The sequence below is a fragment of the Panulirus ornatus genome, chromosome 58 (genome assembly GCF_036320965.1).
Source record: "Panulirus ornatus isolate Po-2019 chromosome 58, ASM3632096v1, whole genome shotgun sequence".
NCBI lineage: Eukaryota > Metazoa > Arthropoda > Malacostraca > Decapoda > Palinuridae > Panulirus > Panulirus ornatus.
Genome location: NC_092281.1, coordinates 37249774 through 37267138, shown reverse-complemented (window position 1 = coordinate 37267138; position 17365 = coordinate 37249774). Strand labels below are relative to the sequence as shown.

Sequence of the window (17365 nt, the reverse complement as noted above, 5' to 3'; positions counted from 1 at the left end):
CGGGAATGTCACTGTATGACAAACGCAGCTGACTAACCATTGGGATTAATTCTGATTCGGTACAGACCAGTAAGTGATCTCGGGAGCTTTATTTTCTGGAGCTTTATTTTCTGGAGCTGTTAAAGTGCTAAGGATAAGTGCGCATATTGGTCAGAATAAGCAAGACTCTTGACTCTGCCGTCAATTTCTGCGCATGCGCACTGGAGCGTAACCATGGCAACCAAACAGCTGTCAGACCTGCGGAAACTTCAACGCAATCAGCTGGTCAAGATTAATAAAGATGAGTTGATCGACATTATACTGGCGTCTACACCAGCCAACGACGAGTTCCAACAATTAAACCAAAAACTAGAAGATGTAATGAAGGAAATGCAAGCACTTAAGACCACATTGATGTCTCCTGACAGCATCATTAACAAAAACTACACCCAGTTCAAGGCTCGAGTCGATAAGCAAGAAGAAATATTGGTCAAACAACAACAATTCTTAGAAGCTTTAGAGCGCAAGGAATGTGAAGCAAACATCGTTGTCCTAGGCGTACCTGATGAGAACGAAGCATTGGATGGTGCCACAACGGACCAGGAGAAGCTTGACAAGATATGGACCAAATTGGGCATCAGTGACATAGAGGGCACCCATCGTAGGCTGGGAAGGGAGCCACCTACTGGCGATGGTTCTATACAACGGAGGAGCCGCCCCATCTTGCTTACGCTCCGAGACATGGATCAGCGCACGAGCATCCTGAACAACGCCAATCAAATGAAGTCCGCTGGTGACAACTTTAGCCGTATTGACATCAAGAGGGATGTTCACCCGAGCATCAGGAAGGAGTGGAAGCGTTTGAGGGATATGGAAGCTGCTGAGAAGGCTCGCCCAGAGAATGTCGGGTACATCATCAGGCTGGACACCAAGGAGCGTAAGCTATATAAAGATGATGTGGTTATTGATAGTTGGAATGCACAGTTTTTTCTCTAGGTAGACCACAACAAGCAAGGTATGTAAAGATAATATCATGGAATGTTAATGCAGTATGTACAAAATTGGAGAAAGGTAATGTTCAGTCATTATTACTTGAATATGATGTTATTTGCCTTAACGAGGTGAAAACTTCTCTTCCTGTGAGTTTCCCTGGGTATGTTTCCTTTAAGAGTGCAGCAGTTGGTACTGCGGATCGTGGGGGTACAGTTGTGTGTGTGAAGAACTAGTTGGCAGATTTAGTGGCTGAAGTAGATACCAGTAATGGTGATCAGGTTTGGCTGCGTTTTCGTAACATCTAGGATGTTCTATTTGGGTTTTGTTACATACCTCCCTGTGACTCCCAATATTATTCCCATGACTTGTTTGCAGTGATTCAAGGAAAACTCACCACAAGATCTGTTGAAACTAGTTTTGTCATAGTGGGAGATATGAATACACGATTTGGTAAAAGTGTTAGAGATATATTGAATTTATTGGAACCTACTAATGTAGAAGACTTGTCATACCCATATATTCCTGATGATGTTCAGACACCTAGTGACAACGCAGAGCTTTTGTCTACCATTTGTATTGATAACACTTTATTGTAGTTAATAATCTAAAGTATCAAGACAAACATTTTCTTGGAGGAAAGACTTTCCGCAGGCGCGACATATGGGTCTCTGAGGTAGATGCGTGTGTCGTGTCTGCGAGAATACTTAACCTTATTAGAGACTTTGCGGTGTTATAGAGGAATGATCTCCCTTCAGACCACGCCCCCATCACTTTCAGTATTGCCTGTAAAGGTGTGGACCTTACCAGCTTGCTGGCCAGGGCAGAAATGTTGGGAGATCATGCCGTTCTTCAAGGTGATACCAGTAAAATGAGACTATGTAAGAAAACTATCAAGTTCAGCAGTATAAGAAAAGATCTGTTTGTAGAAAATATCCCTCATATAGATCCATTTGGAAGGTAATTTGGATATAGACAATATTGTGCAGGATTTATCCAACATGGTATATGCTTGTGCACAGAGTAGTGTGCGACAGGACGAATCAACAGTTAACAATACCAGTTTAGGCAGATGGGAAAGATTACTGAATGATGCAGATGACGCTCGAGTGTGGAGAGCAATTAATTGGAAGGGTGATTTCAGTATGGATGATTGCCAGGATAGCTCGTGTCTCAGTGACCAGGATTTTAAGACACACTTCGAGACAGTACTGAACCCTAATAATGAGACAGACATTGACGAAAACAACGAGACAACTGACGTTACTATTCCTATCCTTGATGAGCCAATTACACCTGCAGAGATACACGAACAGTCCAGGAGGATGAAGCCTGATAAAGCCAGCGGGCCTGACGGAGTTTCCCCTGGCGTATTCTCTTTGTTGCCAGTTCAGTGGTTGTGCAGTTTGGCTACTTTGTTTAATAGCGTTGTCTTACCAGGCATTTACCCTCCCTCATGGATGAGAGCCAAAGTCTTTACAGTGTTTAAGAAAAGACCCAAGTAATTACCGAGGTATAAGTGTAATCAAGACTTTAGCCAAACTGTATGATATGGTTCTGTGCCGGAGGTTAAGCCTGTGGTTCAAACCTTACAGGGAACAGGCTGGATCACAGAAGCAGCGTAGCTGTATCAAACATATTGTTACACTTCGTATTCTTTCTCACACGGCCACACGTAAGAAAGTTAAATTATTTATAACCTTTATTGACTTTTCCAAAGCTTATGACTTAGTCCCGAGGCAGAAGTTGTTTACAGTGTTGCGGCATATTGGGTGTGGCGTGGTGATGTTAGCGGCGTTGAAGGCCATGTATCGTGTTACGGAGAGCCTGGTGGGTGGGGCTGTGGTAACAGCTACGCGTGGGGTTAGGCAGAGATCACCTACATCTTGTTTATTGTTCATAATATTTGTCAATGAACTCATTCGCCTCATGAAAGAAAGATGTCAACATGAGCAACTCATAGAGTGGTTACATGTTATGGTTCTTATGGATGACACTGTGTTGTTATTAACTAGTAGACAGAATATGGTAAAAAAGTTAGAAATATTACAACAATTTTGTGAAGAGTTTGGCATGGTGATCAACTACTCTAAAACTATTTTTTTTGTAATTAACGGCAATGAGAGAGATAAGGAGCCGTTTCAGATGAACGATTTAGTCGTAGAACACTGCGTGAACTATGTCTACCTGGGGTCACCCTTCACCTGTGACGGCTCTGTGTCCTCAGCTGTACGGACTCACGCTAAAAGAAAATTGTCCCATGTGTTAAAGTATGTATCATTCCTCAAGATGAATAACGACATCCCATTTATTGTTAAACGACGAGTCCTTGATGCTGCCATGATGTCGTCCTTACTGTATGGATGCGAGTCTTGGGTAGGTGCTGATATCAGACCTGTTATTAAACTGTACAATTGGGCCATAAAACAACTACTAGGGATCAGGAAGACTACATCAAATTCGGTATGCTATGCGGAAGCTGGATATCCTTCACTCCGAGATTTGATTAAGTTTAAACAGCAAAAGTTTTTCAACAGTATGTGGTCCCAAAGATTAGATATGCCAGATGATCCCCTAACACTTTCCATCCGTGTTATAACCAATACACACATGGGGAAACATATTCAAAATTTCATTGATAACCGCCCTCCTGACCTAACTTCCTTAATTAAAAATGTACATAACGCAATTGAAAATTCCAGCTCCTCAAGGTGTATTATATATAAAGAGCTCAACCCAGGTTTGTCTGTACATGACGTATACACTAAAAAACATCTGATACCAGAGTCCAACCGCATTGCATTTACGCGCTTCCGTGTAAGCGGCCACAGTTTAAGTGTTGAAACAGGTCGCTGGAATAGAAGGGGACGTGGCCGCATACCTTTTGAAGAACGTGTGTGTATTTGTGGTGGAGGTGTACAAACTGAGAGGCATATGATTGAAAATTGTTCTTTGACACAGAACATCAGACATATGTATAACTTCATAAGATTAGAGGACCTTTTTGCACCTGATTTTCCCCATGACACATGTTGTGAAATAATTCTTAAGATATTAGAAATGTATGATTAAATAACTTTAAGATAATATTCTGTGGACTACATTATCAACATTAAAAGTGGATTTAGTGATTATTGTTACTTTAGATTTAACGTTTAATTGTATTTATGTATGCTTAATGTCAATCTTATCTTGTGGTCAATAAACTATCTATCTATCTATTTATCTATCTATCTATGTAACGTCACCTTGGCTATATTAGCAATGTGATATTTTTTTAGGTGCTATATTGTCATTTTTTAATCATGCATATTTTGTCATAAGTGATACATTATCATGATAAATATAATATTCCGGTGACTATATATTGGCCTTGTGACTATATTGTTATCATGACTATAATCTCATGCTGGATATCTTGCCAAGATAACTATATTGTATTATTTACTCATAAATCTCTAAGTTCTAATAACCCAAAATTTTTTAAGTAGATAGGGTAGAAACTGATGGAAGCCATTTCTAACATTCTTGCATAACCTGACCTCTCGCCTTCCCAAAACATAGCCATCCCAGCTTGGATATTGTACTGCTGTGGTCAACTAATTTGAAAAGGAAGCCATTGAATGGAGAAATTACTGAGGTAATCTCTAAAGATGATTACTGGTCTGAGAAACAAATTCAGAGAGCACTTTAGGGAAAAGAAGTTTAAGAGATCCTATACAGGTATATAAAGTTATTGTAATGGCATCCCTTTAAACTTGATATTTTTACTTCCTGTAACTAGTTCCAACAATCAAAACAATATTCAGCATTGTGATTTAAGTGATTGACTTTAGGATGCATTTGGATCTATCAAAAATTGTATTTAGCAAATACTTCAACTTTCAACTGACCCATTTTATATTTTTATTCATTTCATCTCAGTTTTATCACCTTTCTGTTACTGTTTAATATCAACAGTAGCCCGTCTACGTAGTTGGGGCTCTGAAGCAAAGGAAACTTTTTCTAGCCTAGGTTAAGGTAGCATCTAAACCAAACCTAAATGACATTATCTTTGAAATATGTTTAGACAGTACCTTCTGAAAATATTTCTTAAGGTAAGGTCGTGGGGATTAGTTTAGGTGCTAACTAAACCTTGGCTAGAAAAAGTTTGCTTTAAAGCCACAACTACTTGAAAGGCCTACTTTAAGTGGTGATATTGAAATCCATTTGCTCCAGTGTGTCCCTCCGTCCGTTTGTTTTATGTCCATGTAAAGATACATACATTCAATTTTTGATGTAGATTGATTTCCTATCTTAGTTTCGTCTACGGAATTCTACATCTTCAGTTCAGCACAACATTGTGGTAATGAAGGGAAAGTCACCACATTCATAAGCCGAGTGCACGTACCTTATCCCACCTCGTTAGAGAGAAAACTTACCTGTATTTGAATTAATGAACGGGAACAGAGAAGACAAAATTTTAATACACATTTATTATACAACTATATAACTTATATCATATACATTACCACATTTCCTGCACTTTCCATTACAAATTTGCTGAGGTCATAGCCTTGTAGTTACCATTACCTTACAACCTTAAGATGGTGGTCTACAACACCTCTAGATTGATGGAGAAAACGAAAAGTTTCGTTTTACTATTAAGACCACAGAAATACGGTAATTCCACTTCACTACCACTAACTACTAGTTATTTTACTTGTTGATTTTCACGGCTAAGATTCTCATCCTCTGAGCGAAGCCATACAATAATCGTCCTTATCTACTCTGAGCATTGGATAGCCTCCTGATGATCAAGATTGCTGTTTTGGTTGTCCGTTTCCCTTGTTACTGCTGCGCCTCACTGCACACCTTACATGAGTGCCTTCCACAGTATTAGGGACAGCTGCTGGGCCTCACTGTAGCTACTTCTGGGACGGTTGCCAATCTTCCTCGTATTCCCTCATGACCACAGCGCCAAACCGACTCCCGCCATCAGGCCGAAACGCACAAACATTTCTGACAAAATTGAGACAACCACTTTCGCGTCAGTTTTGACACCAAGTGAATTTATACGACAATTACGTTCAAGATGCTTGGTTTTTCGTTCATGGATTGAACAGAAGCAACCAACGATGGTTGCTACTGCCCAATCCATGAAGTCCCCCCCACCACGGAAAGGTAACCAAGCTTCGGGGGGGATGGGTGTTTACCCTGACGCCAACGGAGAAACTCAATACAATATCTTTATTATAACTTTCCTTAATCTTGAAAAATGAATCAATCAGAGGGAACAATAGCCCCAGCCATATGAAGATTGGCTAACCGACTCCTTGCACATTGTGTAGAAAGTGATTTCTTTGAGGGTTGCTTTATGGAAGGCACGGCAGCGTCGGAAGAGTTTCATTTTTTCTTTGAAGACGAAGGATATTATCCCCGTGAATTTATGTATTTTTTTTTGGACGGGATAATGTTCCCATTTTTTCCTTTGTTTTTCAACTTCCCTATGTAGATATTACGTGCCATCCACTACTGGGAGAAAGCCAGACTTCCGCCAGATTAACGTAATCCTTGTCGGGGCGAAACTAAAGTTGTCTTGGTGTTGGTTCCTCAGTGATAACCCAAACCCAAACACAAACACACCTCCAGTGTCCACTCTAGGGCCGTGTTCTCTTGCAGCACCAGCAGGAAGAAAGAACTCAGGTTCCTCACCAACTGAATCTTTTGGCACGGGGAGCGTGTGTCATCTCGACACGCCTTTTAACGTCCGTACGTGGTGCGCAGTGCAGTCGGTCTGTAACGTAGGACATGTCATGTGTTATTGGTCCCAGTCGGTCTAGAACGCTGGGCCTGACATGTGTTGGGGGACCAAGTCGGTCTTGAATGGTGGGCCTGACGTGTGTTGGGGGACCAAGTCGGTCTTGAATGGTGGGCCTGACAGGTCTTGAGACCTGCCATGTCTCCCTGAAGGTGGGCCTGACAAGTGGGGTGGGCTGCATTTCCTCATGGATGGTGGGTCTGGTAGGGCGTGTGGGCTGCAGTTCCATTTGAGTGGGCGAGGTCACTTGGTCAGCATCAGTGGGACGGTGAGGTTTCACTTTTGCACAGCGACCGTTGACGGAAAGTGGTGTCACGTTGGCAGGAAGTGCCTTCTTGTAGGAGGCATAGCAGGGGTGCTGGATGACGGCAATCCCGCGGTGGTTCTCGTACGTGGATGCAGCCAGGATACTTCTCCGTGGTGGGGCTCGCTTCGTGGTTGGTGGATGTGGCCCTCCCCGCCACATGGTCACAGTGGTTGACCTATTTTACGTCAACACATTACGAGGTCAACCTTCACCAAATCCATATGGCCTTCATACCAGCTTCACCCATATTCCATTTCCTCCAATTCCACTTCTGGATATTCCACCTCCATATCCACACAGCCAAATTCCACTCCATCCATGACTTCCACGTCCGGGTATTCCATCAATTCCACTCCATCCATCTCTTCAACGTCTGGGTATTCCACCTCCATATCCACACAGCCAAATTCCACTCCATCCATCACTTCCACGTCTGGGTATTCCACTTCCATGTCCACACAGCCATAGCCCATGTCAAATACATGGACATATTCAAATTCCATCTCCTGGACAAAGGAGGATCGTCCTACCTCCTTGGTGAACATTATTATATTGAAGTGTTCGAGGAAAGGTTGAGGGAGCTTGCAAGGCGGAGCAGAGATGTTCACTCGACAGAGGTCACAGCTCAAATGATGCTCTCGGTCCCGGCTCCCGCCCTTATATAACCTGGGAACTGATCATATCCTAGCATAGCTTAATATAGAGAAGTCTAATATAGTGAAGTCAATACTTTAATACAGTTAAGTTTATTTCTCAATAGTTTAATACCTGTGCCTCACAACAGTTCCTTCACCCGTACAATGTCCCATCACAGAACACAAGGATTGTCATTATAATTCGTTTTTATCAGCAGAAATTAGATTAAAGTGACTAAAGATAAGTGGTTTAATATGTTATGTGTATTCTCTGTCATCATAAAGATGGCCATCTACCCTGATGTGTAAAGAAAACATCAATTTTGTCGAGGCTGTGGTGAAGATACGAACACAATATGATAATTTGGTCATACAATGGTGTAGTCAAGATGTTGTGTTAGAACTATGTAGTGAAGATGGGAGTGTAGTGAAGAGGAGGATTTAGTGAAAATATATGTTTCTTCACGCTGAGCCATTCCATATAGATGAATATATCTATAATCTAATTGCGGTAAATTACCATATGACTTTAACGGCACCAGCCAGCAGGAAAAATGTCGGATATAGGAGTGACTGAATATTTTGTCGGGTACAGAAATGATTGAATATTTGGTACGATCGATCAAAATGCTTTTTATAGGCAAATAATTTCTGATTTTTCAAATGATTTTTTCCATCTGTTGGAACTGGTGTAAGTAATTAAAGATTTGAAAACCGATGGAAAAGTTTAGTTTAACGCTTTTACGAATGTCTTGCTGCGTGTTTGGGAAGAGCAGTAAACTACAGGAATATATTGGTCTAATGTCCCCTGCTCGTCCAACAGCAGATATTGTATGGTCTGAGACATTATTTCTGGTGGAGGTGGATTCTCTCCGGCATTGCGTAAATCACTTCCACAAACTTGCGCCATTTTGCACAAATACAGATCCGATATGATGCATTTCCCAGCTCTGTTACGTTATGGACCCTATTCATCCTAGCCTAACCTAGCCTAAATAAAAAGGTGTGGAATAATGTGCAACATTTCTCCTTCATTACAAGTGATAATAAACCTAGGCTAAACAGCAACCAGGAACGTCCATATTTGTCTAACTTCTCACATGTCTGTGTCATCTGTCTGCAAACATGTCGGCCATTACCATGAGGGCAATTGTGGCTTTTGATTTTGAATATCACACGTTTCCTCTCTGCCGTGAGATCTTCATACTTAAATAAAATGGTGGGCCATAAGAAATATATGTCCATCGAAGGTCAACTATATGGCTCAGTTCCATCATCAGTTTCTAAGAAAACTGAAAAGGTGAGGTCCCAACGAGATTCGAACTCGGATTGCTGGATTTAGAGTCCAGAGTGCTAACCCTTACATCATGGGACCTGATAAGAAAAGATGTAATTCCATCTAAATGTTTTACATATAATCAACCAGAGGCCATTCCTCCCTCCCTGCCTGCAGGGTTCAAGGTTTTCTAGAAGGTTCTCGAAGATTCTGGTGAGGAACTGCCATTGAGAGGACGTTGTTATACCTCATTATCATTGATTTTGTTGACTTTCCGATATAGAAAGGTAGATAGATAGATCGATAGATTGGTAAAAGTATAAATATTTAGATAGATCGATAGGTACGTAAGGCTGTATATGTTAACTTTCACAGAAATCATTGATATCTGCGTTATTCTGCAAGAAATACATGTACTTGGATGTAGTGATAATATGAGTTAGGTATAAGACCAGTCGTGTTGAGGTTGTAGTGATTGTGACCATTGACTTCAACCGCAAGGGTGTAGTGATGATAAAGTTGTAGTGAAGATAAATCTTGAAGAAGGTCATAATGTTCTTGTGAGTACAAGGATCCATCGTATATGAGTGCTTCCTACCTGAAAGTCAACAATTACAAAATGGATATAACAACGTCCTCGGACAACCAACTACAAACACCAACCATAGAGTGAACCTGACTGTCACCTAACGACGACCTCTCAAAGGTAATGATCTTACCAGAATCTTCGAGAACCTTCTAGAAAACCTTGAACCCTGCAGGCAGGGAGGGAGGAATGGCCTCTGGTTGATTATATGTAAAACATTTAGATGAAATCTTTACTAAATACACCTCAATATTTTTGGCTCAAAACTGCTATGAAAGTTCACTACACTAAAGTTCATCTCAAATTCATCATATGTTCACTACTCCTTTGTGTTCACCCTTGTGTTCATTATGTCCTTACGTTTCTAAAGTATTGTATGTTAATTATATATCTATCTTATCTATATAACACAACTATGTAATTTAATCGTTTCTATCTTTACTAAATACACCTCCATATTTTTGGGTCAACACGGCTATGAAAGTTCACTACACTAAAGTTCATCTCAAATTCATTATATGTTTACTACACCATTTTGTTCATTATGTCCTCACGTTTCTCAACCACTGTATGTTAACTATGTATCTATCTTATCTACATAACACCACTATGTAAGTTAATCGTTTCTATCTCTACTAAACATACCTTCATATTTTTGTCTCAACACGGCTATGAAAGTTCACTACACTAAAGTTCATCTCAAATTCATTATATGTTTACTACACCATTTTGTTCATTATGTCCTCACGTTTCTAAACCACTGTATGTTAACTATGTATCTATTTATCTACATAACACCACTATGTAAGTTAATCGTTTCTATCTTTACTAAACATACCTTCATATTTTTGTCTCAAAACGGCTATGAAAGTTCGTGTGCCTACACAAATCTCATCAAAAGGACAATAACAAAATACCTTCCGTATGGACAGAGTTACTCGAATCGTCGAAACCCGGAGAAGGGCGAGTCAATGGGAGCGTCAACAGGCTATTGCGTGGCGTCGCCAGCACACCGTTCGTCGGGAACGTCGTCGCCCTCGACAGGAGCCTGCGGTGGACGAGCGGCAGGCGAGAGTGAACCGCATTGTTGCTGCCCGCAATGCTGCCGCTCTGCGGGAGAGACTTGGAGCTCGCGGGATACACATATTAGTCACCTGTGGGGAAGTAGTAGACTCCCCCACCATCGTTCCACAACCCACCCCCTTATCAACGGCAGTCGTGGCCCAACAAACCCACCCGCCAACTGCACCCCCCCAGCCAGTCGTGGCTCAACAAACCTACCCACCAAATGCATCACCCCCACCAGTCGTGGCCGAACAAACCCACCCACCAACTGCATCCCTCCCTCCAGTCGTGGCCGGTCTCAACTTGGAAGCATACCTCGCGGAATACATCCTCAGTGAGGTCCAGCTGCGTAACATTGAAGTATTTCGGGATATTGGAGAGGGCGCCGATGGATCAGTTCAGCTCGTGCGATACAACGCACAAGATATGGTCCTTAAAACATTGATAGACGAGGGCAAGAAGGACCCTCTCCTGCACGAAGCTGCCATTCACATCACCCTGGCCGGCGCTGGAGGGGCCCCATTGCTCAAGGGGTTGGCTTTCCATCCACCAAGACTCCTCATGTCCTACGCTGGGCAAGCCTACGAGAACTATCTGCAAGATCGCAGCGTCCAGGAGGTTCTCCAGTCTCTCATCTCCATTGGCTACAGATTGATAGAAATTCATGATAAGGGGGTCATTCATGTTGATTTCAATGGGAATAACGTGACGGTCACCCAGACCGGCGATGGCCCAGACTTCCACATCATCGACTACGGTCTGAGCGCTTACGCTGGCCAGGTGGTAACTGTATAAGCTGACCCACGCATAAATAACTGGATTGCCCCCGAAATCATGCAGAAGAAGCCAATTTCTCCTGCTACCGACGTCTACTCCTTCGGGCGACTCATTGCAATATTGGTTGAGTATTTTCTTCAGGACGAGGGGATCCGACACCGCCTGTGGCAGCTTGCCCAACGCGCCCTTGACAATGACCCACAGCACCGCCCCCGTCTGCTCTCCCTAGTCCGAGACTTGCAGGTCATCGCGGAGTCCTAACCAGATGGCAGATAAACCCACCCACCAACTGCATCCTCCCCTCCAGTCGTGGCCGGTCTCAACCTGGAAGCAGACCTCGCGGACTACATCCTCAGTGAGGACCAGCTGCGTAACATTGAAATACTTCGGGGTATTGGAGAGGGCGGCAATGGATCAGTTCAGCTCGTGCGATACAATGCACAGGATATGGTTCTTAAAACAATAATATATGAGGGCCAAAAGGACACTCTCCTGCACGAAGCTGCCATTCACATCACCCTGGCCGGCGCTGGAGGGGCCCCATTGCTCAAGGGGCTCGCTTTCCATCCCCTAAGACTCCTCATGTCCTACGCTGGGCAAGCCTACGAGGACTATCTGCAAGATTGCAGCGACCTGGAGGTTCTCCAGTCTCTCATATCCATTGGCTACAGACTGAAAGAAATTCATGATAAGGGGGTCATTCATGTTGACCTGAAGTGCAATAACGTGACGGTCACCCAGACCGACGATGGCCCAGTCTTCCACATCATCGACTACGGTCTGAGCGATTACGCTGGCCAGGTGGTAACTGTATAAGCAGACCCACGCATACATTACTGGATGGCCCCCGAAATCATGCAGAGGAAGCCAATTTCTCCTGCTACCGACGTGTACTCCTTCTTGCAACTCATTGCACTATTGGGTGAGTCTTGTATTCAGGAGCAGGTGGTCCGAGACCGCCTGTGGCAGCTTTCCCAGCGCACCCTTGACAGTGACCCACAGCACCGCCCCCGTCTGCTTTCCCTAGTCAGAGATTTGCAAGTCATTGCGGAGTCCCAACCAGATACCACACACCACTGAGTGCACAGGCGAAGTTGGGAATAACCTTAAATCTACTCTTTAGTTCATGTCGTTTAGTTTCTACAGTACTTGGCAAAAACGAAGTTTTCGTTCAAAGAAAATATATCTCTATCAGTGCTTTACATCAAGGTCTGCTGGAGGTTTTCCCAGTGCTGGTAGAGCATATGTCCAGCCGTAGTAATTGGCGTAAGATACAATATTGATGAAACCTATCTATCTATCTATCTCTGTAAGCATCTCTCTATCTAACTATCTGTCTATCTATTCCTTACACGCCTTTCACCCTCCTACATGTTCAGGCCCCGATCACTCAAAATCTTTTTCAATCCATCCTTCCACCTCCAATTTGGTCTCCCAATTCTCCGTTCCCTCCACCTCAGATACATATATCCAATTTTTTAATCTTTCCTTATTCATTCTCTCCATGTGACCAAACCAATTTCAATACACCCTCTTCTGCTCTCTCAAGCACATTCTTTTAATTACCACGCATCTCTCTTACCCTTTTATATAATACTTACTCGATCAAACCACCTCACACAATATATTGTCCTCAAACATCTCATATCCAACACATCCACCCTCCTCCGCACAAACCTATCTACAGCCCTCGCCTCGCAACCATATAACATTGTTGGAACCGCTATTCCTTCAAACATACCCATTTTTGCTTTCCGAGATCATGTTCTCGACTTCCAGACATTCTTCAAAGCTCCCAGAACTTTCACCCTACTCTGTAACTCACTTCCGCTTCCATGGTTCCATCCGCTGCCAAATCCACTCCGAGATATCTAAAACACTTCACTTCCTCCAGATTTTCTCCATTCAATTGACTTGTCCCTCAGCCCTACTCTGCCTGATAACCTTGCTCTTATTCACATTTACTCTCAGCTTTCTTCTTTCACACACTTTACCAAACTCAGTCACCAGCTTCTGCAGTTTCTCACCCGATTCAGGCACCGCACTGTATCATCAGCGTACTACAACTGACTCACTTCCCTAGCTCTCTCATCCACAACAACCTGCATACTTGCCCCTCTCCAAAAACTCTTTTATTCACCTCCCTAAGAACCCGATCCATAAACAAATAAAACAACCATGGAGACATCACGCACCCCTGCCGCAAACTGACATTCACTGAGAACCAATCACTCTCTTCTCTTCCTACTGGAACACATGCCTTATTTCCTTGATAAAAACTTTTCACTGCTTCTAGCAACTTGCCTCCCACACCATATATTCTTAATACCTTCCACAGAGCATCTCTATCCACTCTATCATATGCCTTTTCCAGGTCCATAAATGCTACATACAAATCCATTTGTTTATCTAAGTATTTCTTACGTACATTCTTCAAAGCAAACACCTGATCCACATATCCTCTACCACTTCTGAAACCACACTGCTCTTTCCCAGTCTGATGCTCTGTACATGCCTTGACCCTCTCGATCAATAAACCTCCTATAAATTCCCAGGAATACTCAACAAACTTATACCTCTGTAATTTGAACACTCACCTTTATCCCCTTTGCCTTTGTCCAATGACACTATGCATGCATACCGCCAATCCTCAGGCACTTCACCATGAGCCATACATACATTGAATATCCTCCCCAACCAATCAACAACACAGTCACCCCCTTTTTTAATACATTCCACTGGTAAACCATCCAAACCCGCCGCCTTGCCGGCTTTCATCTTCCGAAAAACTTTCACTACCACTTCTGTTTACCAAACCATTCTCCCTGACCCTTTCACTTTGCACACCACCTCGAACAAAACACCCTATATCTGCCACACTATCATCTAACACATTCAACGAACCCTCAAAATACCCACTCCATCTCCTTCTCACATCACCAATACTTGTTCTTACTTCTCCATTAGCCTCCTTCACCGATGTTCCCATTTGTTCTCTTGTCTTACGCACTTTTTTATTTCCCTCGATAACATCTTTTATTCTCCCTAAAATCTAATGATACTCTTTTGCCTGACATATCCATCACAATCAGTTTTACAAAATTCAGTGATATAGAAAAAAAGAATAATCATATTTCATTTATATTTTGGCACTTAAGACACAAAGACACCAACCATTAGTGGTTCGCTTATGACGTAGACACGAAAAACATTTCCAACGTCGTGTTTATATATTCCATAAGATAGACAGATGTGATCCTCACTGATGAGAACTTGACAAATATAAAAGTCCCCTCGCCGCATTACCATACTTTATGACAGAGGGGCAAATACCACTACTACCACTGATACTATTCTCAAAACACATACTCAGGAGCTACCACCACCGCTCGTCCTTTCTCATAACACACACTAGAACTACCACCACCACTCTTACGTTTCTCATACCACACACATGAACTGCTATCATGAGCGACCTTCTCATACCACAAACAGAAAAACTATCACAATCACTAGTACTTTCCTCATAGTACACACTCAGGAACTACCATCATCAGTGATTCCACCCTCACACCACAGACACAAGACCTAACACCACCACTGGTCCTCTCTCCACACCACACACACAGGACCTACCACCACCATTGGTCCTCTCCTCACACCACACACACAAGAACTGCCACCACCACTGGTCCTCTCCTCAAACCACACACACAAGACCTACCACCACCACTGGTCCTCTCCCCACAACACACACACAAGACCTACCACCATCACTAGTCTTCTTCCAACACCACACACACAATACCTACCACCATCACTGGTCCTCTCCCCACACCACAAACAAAAGACCTACCGCCATCACTGGTCCTCTCCCCACACCACACACACAAGAACTACCATCACCACTGGTCCTCTCATCACACCAAACACACAAGACCTACCACCACCACTGGTCCTCTTCTCACAGCACACACACACACAAGAACAACCACCACCACTTTTGCTCTTCTCAGACCACACACACAAGACCTACCACCATCACTGGTCTTCTCACACCACACACACAAGAACTACCATCACCACTGGTCCTCTTCTCACAGCACACACACACAAGAACTACCACCACCGCTGGTCCTCTTCTCACACCACACACACAGGACCTACCACCACCACTGGTCCTCTTCTCACACCACACACACAAGAACTACCACCACCACTGGTCCTCTCATCACACCACGCACACAAGAGCTACCACCATCACTGGTCCTCTTCTCACACCACACACACAAGAACTACCTCCACCACTAACCCTCTCATCACACCACACACACAAGAAGTACCACCATCACTGATCTTCTCACACCACACACACAAGAACTACCACCATCACTGATCTTCTCACACCACACACACAAGAACTACCACCATCACTGATCTTCTCACACCACACACACAAGAAATGCCACCACAGTTTTACAGCTCATAATTTTCACAAAGAAGAACCTGGACATATTCATTGTTTTTGACTGGCACAAGAATTTCTTTAAGCGTTGGTCAACATTTTATGATAAAAACACTTAAACTAACAAAAATCATCTAAAACAAAAGAAACAGACATTAAAGCTATTTACAATTGTCTAAACCAAATCATGACACAAAAACCTAACATCATTTGCCAATACTTTAATGACATGGGCATGAACATCAAGATCATCGGTTTCACACTTGACCACACATGCAAGAAAGAGAAAGAAATGATATCGTAAATTGTGGTTTATAAATCACCTGTTATAATTTACGGCCATAATAATCCTCCTGCATATGGTGTAAATACAAGGTAACTACCAACACTGCTCCACACTCAGACATATGAATCACCACCGACAGTAGTTTATCACAACTTCCATCACCAACATCTCCAGCACCACACCTTGCTACCACCAACACTACCTACACCAGTGGTACACACTTAATAGTACTTTCATGTCTGATCCACCACTCCTAATGAGTGAGGGTAACCTCTTCTATAATACCACAGGTAACGGGGAATATCAAGCGCTATGGAGGATATAATTATGATGCTCCTCCCGAATTACATCATGGACCATCATTTCAGTTTTGTCCATGTATTTCCAGCCAATATGAGGGACCTAAAGATGCGTTAGATAATCAAAAGCAGGATTCATTTTCATTATGAATTTCTTGCAATACAAAGTCCTTCATAGAAATGAATGTGTTTCCCAGTGTTGACGGACCACTGCCATCAGTTATATATATATATATATATATATATATATATATATATATATATATATATATATATATATATATATATATATATATATATATATATATATATATATATATATATATATATATATATATATATATATATATACATATATATATATATATATATATATATATATATATATATATATATATATATATATATATATATATATATATATATATATATATATATATATATATATATATGTGTGAGTAAGTGTAGGAAGAGAGGAAAGTGATTGGTTCTCAGTGAATGTAGGTTTGCGGCAGGGGTGTGTGATGTCTCCATGGTTGTTTAATTTGTTTATGGATGGGGTTGTTAGGGAGGTGAATGCAAGAGTTTTGGAAAGAGGGGCAAGTATGAAGTCTGTTGGGGATGAGAGAGCTTGGGAAGTGAGTCAGTTGTTGTTCGCTGATGATACAGCGCTGGTGGCTGATTCATGTGAGAAACTGCAGAAGCTGGTGACTGAGTTTGGTAAAGTGTGTGAAAGAAGAAAGTTAAGAGTAAATGTGAATAAGAGCAAGGTTATTAGGTACAGTAGGGTTGAGGATCAAGTCAATTGGTAGGTGAGTTTGAATGGAGAAAAACTGGAGGAAGTGAAGTGTTTTAGATATCTGGGAGTGGATCTGGCAGCGGATGGAACCATGGAAGCGG

At 42.3% G+C, this 17365-nt stretch overlaps 1 protein-coding gene across 1 annotated transcript; it reads left to right on the top strand.

Moving 5' to 3' along the window:
- The first annotated feature begins 213 nt into the window (after positions 1 to 213).
- LOC139766779 (uncharacterized) lies at positions 214 to 1106 on the top strand. The gene has a single exon (XM_071695697.1). It carries the CDS (start codon positions 214 to 216, stop codon positions 973 to 975), a length of 762 nt encoding a protein of 253 aa, XP_071551798.1. The 3' UTR covers positions 976 to 1106.
- The last annotated feature ends 16259 nt before the right edge of the window (positions 1107 to 17365 follow it).